At 40.8% G+C, this 9,623-nt stretch overlaps 2 protein-coding genes across 4 annotated transcripts; one reads left to right on the top strand and one right to left on the bottom strand.

The window, feature by feature from the left end:
• Positions 1-922: 922 nt before the first annotated feature.
• Positions 923-3,950, top strand: il17d (interleukin 17d). The gene is made up of 2 exons (XM_015015633.1): positions 923-1,899; positions 3,582-3,950. The coding sequence occupies exons 1-2, from the start codon at positions 1,586-1,588 to the stop codon at positions 3,901-3,903; spliced, it is 636 nt and encodes a 211-aa protein (XP_014871119.1). The 5' UTR covers positions 923-1,585; the 3' UTR covers positions 3,904-3,950.
• Positions 3,951-4,511: 561 nt separating this feature from the next.
• Positions 4,512-8,863, bottom strand: eef1akmt1 (EEF1A lysine methyltransferase 1). Of its 3 annotated transcripts, XM_015015629.1 has the most exons (6): positions 8,771-8,863; positions 8,612-8,698; positions 7,690-7,918; positions 6,793-6,875; positions 5,837-6,126; positions 4,512-5,752 (listed from the first exon to the last, which is right to left on the bottom strand). In XM_015015629.1, the coding sequence occupies exons 3-6, from the start codon at positions 7,834-7,836 to the stop codon at positions 5,619-5,621; spliced, it is 654 nt and encodes a 217-aa protein (XP_014871115.1). In that variant the 5' UTR covers positions 7,837-7,918; positions 8,612-8,698; positions 8,771-8,863; the 3' UTR covers positions 4,512-5,618. The 3 variants fall into 3 exon arrangements, with proteins under 3 accessions (XP_014871115.1, XP_014871118.1, XP_014871117.1); XM_015015632.1 differs by lacking the exon at positions 8,612-8,698; XM_015015631.1 differs by lacking the exon at positions 8,771-8,863 and having other exon boundaries at positions 8,529-8,764.
• Positions 8,864-9,623: the final 760 nt, after the last annotated feature.

The raw sequence follows: 9,623 nt of genomic DNA, 5'->3' as shown, positions 1-9,623 counted from the left end.
TTGAGAGCAAATTTCCCCTAAAACTTAAAGGAAATACTTAAATTAGACCTCTGACCTCACTTTTAGAAGTCAAATCTCTCTTTCTTTCTTGATCTCTTCCTTAGTCTCAGTTTATATGAAATGTCCGTCATTCTATTCAGAATCGGAGTGACAAATGTGATCAGATGTGAGGACTATTCCCGAGATGTTATTCACATCCTGACCTCAGAGATGCACCTGCTGCACTTTAACCTGTTGCCTGTGGATTTGGATCTCTGCTGTCCTTCAGATACCGGGATTGAAAACAGACAAAGTTTCTTGGGTGCAAATGTGCAACTACATGGCATGGAAGTAATTTTATGATTTCCATGCCATGGAAGTCATAAATGAGATGTAGATCATTTCCTACATCTCTGCTTTTAGGTTTTTTAGGTTTAAATATATTCATTCAAGGATCAGTATTGTGTGTTTTCCAGGCACATGGTACCATTTTATAGCACAATCAAATTCTGTTATAAAAAACCCAAACAGCTCTATATATCGAATATGGCTTAATAGAAATTTGACTTCCTAATTGAACGCCTTGAAATTGGGCTGCTGTCACTTTAAGAAACTCCTGCTCTTTCTGAAACTCCGCCTTCAGGAAGTCATTGGAGCCGAGTGGAGGAGGCTGCAGCTCTGAGGAGGAGCTTTGTCTTCGAAGGCGGAGCTAGGTCCAACCAGGCGTTTTATGTAGTTGAATGGTTGCCATGGAGATTCAAGGACTTCTCAAACATGCATGAAAGAATCAAAGCAACACTCCAGGTGTTTTTTGATGAGGGAATAACATCATGACATGATGTAGAGCTATAAAAAAAGAAGTAAACTTTACATAATGCCCCTTTAAATAAAAAGTTATGAAATTTCACAAAACTGCCAATTAAACTGACTTTTAAGTAAAATATAAAGAAAAGGGTTTAAACTGGTTTATTAAAACCCCAGATTAGTCTGGATTAAACTGCCTCAAAACGTGTTTGGCTTGATTAAGTCAGACGGATCCCAGTTTCTCCCGGCCGGACCTGAACAGGGAGCGGGATCAGGAATCCCAGCCTGCATCAGCTGCTCTCATGGTCGCTGGAATATTTTTATTTTACAGCCACAGGCCGGTGTTTGAGGAGGGGGATCGCTTTTCCTGTCATCGCCTCAGTTTGATTTAGATGTCCGTGGAATGGCGCAGCGCATCGCTCTGTGCGCCCAGCGGGCTTTGTGCACGCAGCTGGGAATAGGAAATCGCTTTTTTTTTGTGTGTGTGACGTTTTAAACAGAAATGAGAAGATCTAAAACAATAGTCGGTATTTTATCCTTTTTGTGACGAGTGTTAATCCTGGCGGCGCTGTGGATGTGATGAGCCAAAATGTTTCTGCAGTTTTCCTGGCAGCGCGCCTGTGGCTCGGTTTGTTTGTCTGCTCCAGACTGCAGGGCGCACCGATCCTCCAAATGACTTCTGGGAATAAAGCGTCTTAAAAAAAAAAGAAAAAGAACTTCCTACTGCTATCTGATCAGAAAGAAGAGGAACAACGACGAAGTGGTCTAAGCTGTGCGCTACGTGGCACAACAAAACGCAGCCATGCGGTGTCGGATCTGCGTCCTGATTCTGCTGCTGCTGCTGCTGCTGGTTCTGGTGCCAGCCTGGCTGGCAGAGACGGCACGGGTTCGGAAGAAAACCACCAGAACCCGGCCTTGTCTGGACCTGCCGGAGGAGATTTTGGAGCAGATGTTCGGGCGGCTCTCGGTGGGAGTGATGAGCGCCTTCCACCACGCTCTGCAGCTGGAGCCCCGGGACAAACTCAACCTCACCTGCCCGACCGCGACACCGAGCCCGGCCGACACCAAGACCCGCCTCCCGGTCAACCTGCGGAGCATCTCCCCCTGGGCCTACAGGTAGGAGCAGCCGCGGCGGAGAAAGGGATTTTATTTTAATTTTTATTAACTATTACTGTAGTTGCCTGTTCTTATTTCAAAACAGTTTTTTAAAAAATAGGAGTGAATAACTGGAAACATTTTGTTCTTTTATTAAACGTCAGAAGAAGTCTATTTAGGACACTTTGCAGAAACATCTGGTTTAAATCCGGTCCCAAACAATCAGTCTGTAAATCACAGTTTACTGTGTTTTCATCCCAGTGAAGAGGAGAGGAGTCCAGGCTGATCCTAATAAAAGCGCAAATGACAAACAATCCGGTTTAAGGCAATTAAGTGAGAAGTATCTGAAACCAGCAGATTGCATTGGTTTTTCACTTCAGTGTAAATGTTTTGCAAGCATGAGGTGAGAGAAATGACTTCCCTTTGACCTGAACAAACCTGGAGATACAATACATGACCTCCATCCTCTCAAATTTATACTTTTTTTTCTTGTGTTTTGTGTCATGATCCGTGTTTCTGTGTGTTTATTTTTGAGTTTTTCTGTGTGGTCCTGTTTCCTGTGTCTCTGTCTCTGCGTCTTCCCCGTTGATTGTTTCCCAGGTGTGTCTCGTTCCTTTGATTACCCCTGTGTGTATTTAGTCCCACCTGTTGTCTGTGTTCTTTGTCGGGTCCTTGCCTAACGTACGTCGCAGTCAGTTCTGTCTGTTAGTTCGTCTGCCGGCACAGTCGTACTGTTAAGTCCTGTGTTGGCATCTACTCGTTTAGTCAGTCTTGTATTCAGTTGCTACCTGCATTTAGCTGTGCGCTAGTTTCTCTGCCGTGCTGCCTGTCTTGGACTGCTCTGAGCATTTTTGTTATTAAATTCATCATCATCTTCACCATAACCTAGGTCTCTACGTCAATCCTCACCACCACCACCCACAACCAACCCTGACATTCTGAGCTTTTATATTATGTTTTCTTTGCTTTTTTTGTTATATCATGTTTTTTTTTTCTTTTTATAAAAATCTTCACTTCCTATTTCCATTTTGAAATAGCCTACTATGTGTGTGTCTGGTGCTTGATTTGCCTTTTATGACCGCTAAATCTGTGGAGGATCAACAAGCACTAAAGTTTAAATGCAATCCAGAAGGTTGTGAATCAGTGAAACACCTCCAGTAAAAAAACAAAAAGATGCATAATTTGATGAGTTGGGTAGTAACTAATTACATTTACTCAGTTATATTTACTTTGGGAGTAGTTTTCCTTTGCTGTACTTTTACTTGAGTAACAGTATAATGAAGTATCGTTACTTGAGTAAAGTTTCTGGATTCTCTCCACACTCTGAGTCGCTTCTCTGAATGAAGAACAAGCTTGTTTTAGCCAGAAATTCATCAGACACACATCTGCAGTTTCTGTTAAAAGTTTCATAAGTTTTATATCAAAACAAATTGATTTCAACAGTTTTAAAAATATCAAATGGTTGGTGGTTTGATCAAATACTCTTTTTTTTTTTACTCTTACTTGAGTAATTTCTTGGATGCCAACTTTTCACCTTTACTTGAGCACAAATATGCTGAAGTATTTCTACTTTAAATGTACTTGAGTAAATGTTTTGGGTTCTCTACCCACCTTTGCATGTTATAAATTACAATTTACAATTTCAGACTAAAACAAAACTTGGCTTACAGTTACTTAAGCCTTGTGCTGGATCTGTTTCCCAGGATCTCGTACGACCCGAACAGATACCCCCGCTACATCCCGGAGGCCTACTGCCTGTGTAAGGGCTGCCTGGTCGGGCCGTACGGAGGGCAGAGCCAGCAGTACCGCAGCGCCCCGGTCTTCGCTCCCTCCGTCATCCTGCGGAGAACCGGCTCCTGTGTTGGCGGACGCCACTCCTACACCGAGATCTACGTGTCCGTGGCCGTGGGTTGCACCTGCGTGCCGCTGATGGAGAAGGAGCGAGACGGCCAGAGCAGCAACAAGAGCGTGGAGGGAGGAAAGCCCAAAACCAGACAGATGTTCTCTACTGGGAAGAAGTCCTGAAGGAGACGGGGGCCTTTGACTGACAGACAGACAGCTTTGGTTAAAAAGAGCTGAATTTGAACAATTGGACTCGAAATTTATACACCCAGGAAGACTTTATTTATAAATTCAAGAAACAACTGGATGTAAGTGCTTGCAACAGATTTTAATTTGGAGTAATTACAGTAAAACATTAAAAAAAGAAAGATATATATATTTAGGATTTTTTTCTTTTTGCATAGAGCTATGTCTGAATTTTGTTTTGCATGTCCCAATTTCGCAAAAATCCACCAATCTATCGAACGTCTTCTCCTTAATCTGGGTCTCCTTCCGGTTTGACATGATTTCCCCGACCGATACTGCCATCCACTGGTGGGAAAAGAAACTACAGTTCAGTTACCGAGTTTTATTTAACTGGATTTAACACACCAAGGTTTTATTCAAACGTCCTAGCATTACAAGATAATATTGGTTCCTTCAGTTTGTTGTCTTTCTCAACCTCTTAAACCAAACTTTAAGAGGCTTAATTTAATAACTCATGCCCACGACTTGATGACTGGTGGGAATAAACTTAATTACAAGTCGTGGCCACAAGTTTTTTTTTCTCCCGTGTCTCCCATTTGTTGGGTTCCCTCCTCTACTCTGATACTAATAATATAAAACCCTTTGGAAACCAAGAAGCCGCGGACCCCTGCTGTTAAAACATGATCCTGGTAAACCACCGTCTTCCACTTTTTATCACGCAGCAAAGTTTGTATAAAGCTCAGTCGTCATTTTATTAGGGAAGCGATTCAATTTGATTCCAGTTTTCGATTAAGAAGCCAGTTTCTACTTTATGGTCTAGAGTTTCTGTTTGAATTATGGGACTGACAAGAGGGTAAAAAATTAAAAACAATTTAAACTTTAAAACAATTCTATATGGTTCCACACTATTCTGTTTGAACAAAAATAGGCTTGTGCATAATATTATTTAACTTAATTACTAAGTTAGCTTAGCTGTTTTGGTTTTTCCTAAATCATAAAAAAGAATTATTCAAAATATATTTTTACAAAAAAAAAAAAAGACACTAAAATTGTGAGCATTTTGAACAGAATCAATTTCTTCCTTCACCCCACATTTGTTTAGAGTAGTTCATTCTTCAGCTCAAACATCCAGTTATGTTTTAAACTCATATTTATCCAGTCACACAAAACTTCATACCAATGCTGAATTAATGCATAATGGGGAATTTTTTTATTTCAACTGAACTATTGTTTCTTTACTATCAGATATAAAGTGTTGACTACTGGAAATGTTTATTTCTGATATTTGTGAAAGACAACTCAAATGAAAAGCTACTAGAGCTCAGGTTCAGTCACGTGATTCAGGTATGATTTGCAACTTTTCAGCACCGGTTTAATGGAGAAAACAAATGTGTTGAATGTGAAAATGTCTGATTTCCCTTTTTGAGGCAGATCCACTGAGACACGAGAGCAGAAAAAGCCACTCTCGCTTTGATGTAACGAATGAAAAATGCATAATAAAAGTTGAAAACACTTCGTGGGTTTTGCTAAAATAATATCTTTAAAAAAAACAACTCAGTATTGTCTAGTCTAATGACAGTAGCAGATTGTGATTCTGTTAACTGATTTCATGGCAAATTAAATTGTCCACTTCCTCTTCCTCCCTGCTGTCCTGAGTGCCGTCTTTAAGCTCTTCCTCCTGGAAACAGCGGGTGTCCAGGGTTCCCGCTTCCTCAGCTGCACAGCAGGTCCGAAGGATAGTTGACGAAACATCGGAACTCGTTGGACAAGTTCCTGTTGTGTTTGGGCAAAAAGCCGCACATTTTTACCCCCAGCAGTTCTTTGGCAACATTCTCCATGATGGCTCCTACAGAGGCAAAACCAGAAGACGTTGATTTAAAACATTAGTGTGCTACAGATTTCCCCTCCTATCATCTCCTCTTGTTCTCACCTGTGCACAGCAGCACTTTGCCTTTGCTCAGGTACTGGATGGTTTGGGCCACTTTGGTCAGACACTCCTCAGATAAGTAAGGCGGGTCGGCGAGGACGATGTCGAAGCTCCGCGGCGCCACGCCGGAGGGGAGGGACAGCGGCTCGTTGTAGTCGTAGAAGACGAAGTCGTCGGCATAGGCGGCGAAGCGGCGGTCGTACTCCAGCACGACAGCAGACACCCTGTCGGAGCCGTCCACCACGCCCTGCTTCAGCTTCTGGTAGACGCTGGGCGCGCTCACACACGCTATCCTGACAAGGGAAGCAAAGAAGAATGAAAAACACACCTGATCAAATCAGGGGATCATTTGCATTACTCTACTTTACAAATCTGCCCAACTGAGCACTAATGCAGTCCGTCATAATCCGCATCCTTAAAATGTCTTCATTTAAAAAATGAAGTTGACCTTAAATAAGTTAATCCAATGTCTTTTGTTGTAGCAGGACTATTAACTCTTGTATAGGTAGTTTTTATTTGTGACTTTTCTGTCAGGCAAATGTTTGAGCCTTAAACATCTTCACTGTAATTTGTGACTCAAGGAGGCCGAGGCTACCGCTAACTAGCTGCTAATAAACTCTTGCTAGCTAGCAAACTTTTTTGCGTGAGTGTAACTCATCACCAGTTAGCCAGACCATGAATTACTATTCGCTTACTACTATAAAAAAAATGCAATTTTCTTTTGTAAGTATATGTTGTGATACAGGTCTTAAATTTAATTCCTGGTGGTCTTAAAACGTCTTAAATTTGAGTTGGTGAACCCTTATGTTTTTCAGGAATAATTCAGGAGGGATACTGATTTATTCCTAACTATTGCCAAAAAAGAAAAACACGAACTTCTATAAGAGGTGCTGCCATCTGCAGCATTACCTCGGTATTACATCCATGTGTGTCTCATGCTCAACAATGTGCGCGTTTACCTGCCGCCCTCTCCGGCTTGCCGTACCGCCTCCTCCGCCAGCACCGCTGCTGTCTCGTCACTGTACCAGAACTGACTCATCCGCTGGCGAACAGGACCAGACAAGTAAACCGGTGTCAGTGCAGGTTAAAACTATCTCCATATATTATGTGTTTGGCTCTACGTTTCTCATTTCTTCCTTCTACCATTTTGCCCGGAAAATCCCAACATGAAATTCAGTAGATATAAAGAGTTTACACATCTTTAAAATGTACGACGGAGTATTAGAGCCACGCTTAGAAAGTGGGGAGCAGCTTTTCCTCCACTCAGCACGATGCACCAGGCTGAGGAACAGTTTCTGCCCTTCAGCCGTCAGACTGATGATATATCACTTAAATTACTTTATTGTTTATTTATTTGTATTGATTTATTTTCTATTGTGGTGGATTTCTTGATCTGGGACCTGAGTCCAAATTTCGTACCACATGCCAGCTAGGTGGCATGACAATAAAAAATCCTTGAATTTCGGTAAAATTCTTATGGAAACGGGCTAATCCTGGTCAACAGCAGCCGGACTGTCTGCTGGATTATTCATATGTCTGGACTAAGAAGTGGGATTGTAGAGACTTCTGGTTTTTCCTCTAAATTAAACATTTCAATTTGGATGAAATCTTCCAAATTCTTGGTGTGAACCATGTTTTTTTTTTCTTTTCTTTCTGGCAACCAAACAACACTGGGGATCAGCATATGAAAACCGCAGCCTCAGTAAAATCTGTTTGTTTTTTTAATTCTCCAGGACTTACATAAACGGGAATTTCTTAGAAAAAAAAAAAGATTAACAGAAGTCTCTCATTTTTACGTCACAAAATCCTGACAGTTTGGCAATGGAGTGCGTTCGGTTCAGCCCGCTGGAGCTCACCCAGTCCTCCTCCACGGCTCCCACGGCGAACGGGTCAGACGGCGTCCCGTCTTGATCAGGACCGGTTCGGGTCTCGTTGTAGAACTCCTGCAGGGCAGCCAGAGTGTGAGCGGACAGGGTGGGAACGTCGTCGTCACTGTCGCTCATGGCTGAGTGAGCAGAGGAAGATCAGCTGGAGGGAAAACCTTTGGGCAGGATAAGAAGATGAATCTGTGTAGGAACTGAAAACCTGAAACGTGAGAGGAAGAAAAATATTTATTTAAATATGGTTATAATGATATTTGTCATGTGTAAAGTCCTGCTGAGATTTTGTGAGGCCTTCTCGCTGCCTTTTATAAAACTGGTTGAGGTTTTTCCACAAACCTTCAAAATAAAATAGTCTCTACCATAAATTTGGTCATACCTTTACTCGGATAATATTAATTTGCAGTACTGCTTTTTTATCCACTACTACAGTACTCTCTTAACTGAGTAATATTTCTGGACGCTCAACCCACTGTGAGTGACTTCACTGAATGAGGAACAAACCTACAGTTTATGACAAAGTGAGACCTCTTGTTCATACACAACCTTTGTTTTAATGTTTTCTATTTGCTGAGCCTTTCGAGGCCAAGAAGTAATACATTGTCGCTGAAAGTACTTTACATATCTACAGTAGTTTCATAAGTTGCATAATAAAATAAGATTTGTTAAAGTGTTTCTTGTGCCTAATTTTGCAATTATTTGTATTATTTTCTTCGTTTTTGTCTTTAAAATACCAGAATCGGCACATAACTTTACATATGTCGTCTGACTGATAACATCATTTCTAAATATTACATCAGATGTTAATTACGTACTTTTTTTTAAAACTCTCGAGTAATTTCTAGGTCGGCTTTACTTTTACTTGAGTAAAAATACGTTTAAGTAGTGTTGCTCTTACTTGGGTACAGTGTTCTCCACCTTCCTCAACACCAGATTGTTGTGATCAGAGCCGCAGAAAAATGATTTGATCCCGGAAGAAAGAGCGCTGAATAAAATGTTGCATTTTCGTTAGCAGACCGGAACACCGTGACTTTTTAGTCTCCTCAGATAAACATACCTGATTAGGAACTCTTCTTTGCTACTGCTGCCGTCAACATGTGAGCTGTCGCTGGGAGATGACGCAGCTGAGAAACTACGGCTACCGCAGAGGGTCAAACTAGTCTATTTATTAGTGATGGGCAGATGCATAGACATAATACAGGTCCTTCTCAAAAAATTAGCATAATGTGATAAAGTTCATTATTTTCCATAATGTAATGATAAAAATTAAACTGTCATATTTTAGATTCATTGCACACCAACTGAAATATTTCTGGTCTTTTATTGTTTTAATACAGATAATTTTGGCATACAGCTCATGAAAACCCAACATACCCGTCTCAAAAAATTAGCATATTTCATCCAACCAATAAAAGAAATGTGTTTTAATACCAAAAAAGTTAACCTTCAAATAATTATGTTAAGTTATGCATTCCATACTTGGTCAGGAATCCTTTTGCAGCCTTCAATGCGGTGTGGCATGGAGGCAATCAGCCTGTGGTGTTAGGGTTAGGGTCTATAGGTCTTCTGTTGTATTCTAAGCAAATATTGGATAAAAACATCTCAACACTCTAGAACAGAATATGCCTCCATGTTAACATGAAAAAAAAATCAATTTCATATCTCCACATTACAGGAAAGCATGAAAGAGTTAAAAATCAGATTTGATTAAAGAGGAAATAATTATTTTATAATTTTGATAAAACTGTTAAGTAGCTGCTTGTTGAATCAGGAAGTAACTTAATTTCACTACAACCATTTTGATTTACAGAGAACCAGTCCACAATTAAACAATACTTATTCCTTGCTATGCTAACTAGCCTTAGCAACTGAGCTGTTGCCAAATGATTGACAGCACTAAGACCCGCCTT

The sequence above is a fragment of the Poecilia latipinna genome, unplaced genomic scaffold (genome assembly GCF_001443285.1).
Source record: "Poecilia latipinna isolate Pla-1442-1.1 unplaced genomic scaffold, P_latipinna-1.0 Scaffold1937, whole genome shotgun sequence".
NCBI classification, from domain to species: domain Eukaryota; kingdom Metazoa; phylum Chordata; class Actinopteri; order Cyprinodontiformes; family Poeciliidae; genus Poecilia; species Poecilia latipinna.
Note: the sequence above shows the minus strand (reverse complement) of the source record. Positions and strands in the feature narration are given on the sequence as shown.

What these genes read in the sequence shown, in the direction of transcription:
- eef1akmt1 (XM_015015629.1), bottom strand. Translation starts at nt 7,836, where the DNA reads ATGAGCGACAGTGACGACGACGTTCCCACCCTGTCCGCTCACACTCTG. An exon ending in CAAGCCGGAGAGGGCGGCAG is followed by an intron (nt 6,127 to 6,792) that starts GTAAACGCGCAC and finishes TTCCCTTGTCAG; the next exon opens with GATAGCGTGTGTGAGCGCGC. An exon ending in CAAAGTGCTGCTGTGCACAG is followed by an intron (nt 5,753 to 5,836) that starts GTGAGAACAAGA and finishes TTGCCTCTGTAG; the next exon opens with GAGCCATCATGGAGAATGTT.
- il17d (XM_015015633.1), top strand. Translation starts at nt 1,586, where the DNA reads ATGCGGTGTCGGATCTGCGTCCTGATTCTGCTGCTGCTGCTGCTGCTG. An exon ending in ATCTCCCCCTGGGCCTACAG is followed by an intron (nt 1,900 to 3,581) that starts GTAGGAGCAGCC and finishes TCTGTTTCCCAG; the next exon opens with GATCTCGTACGACCCGAACA.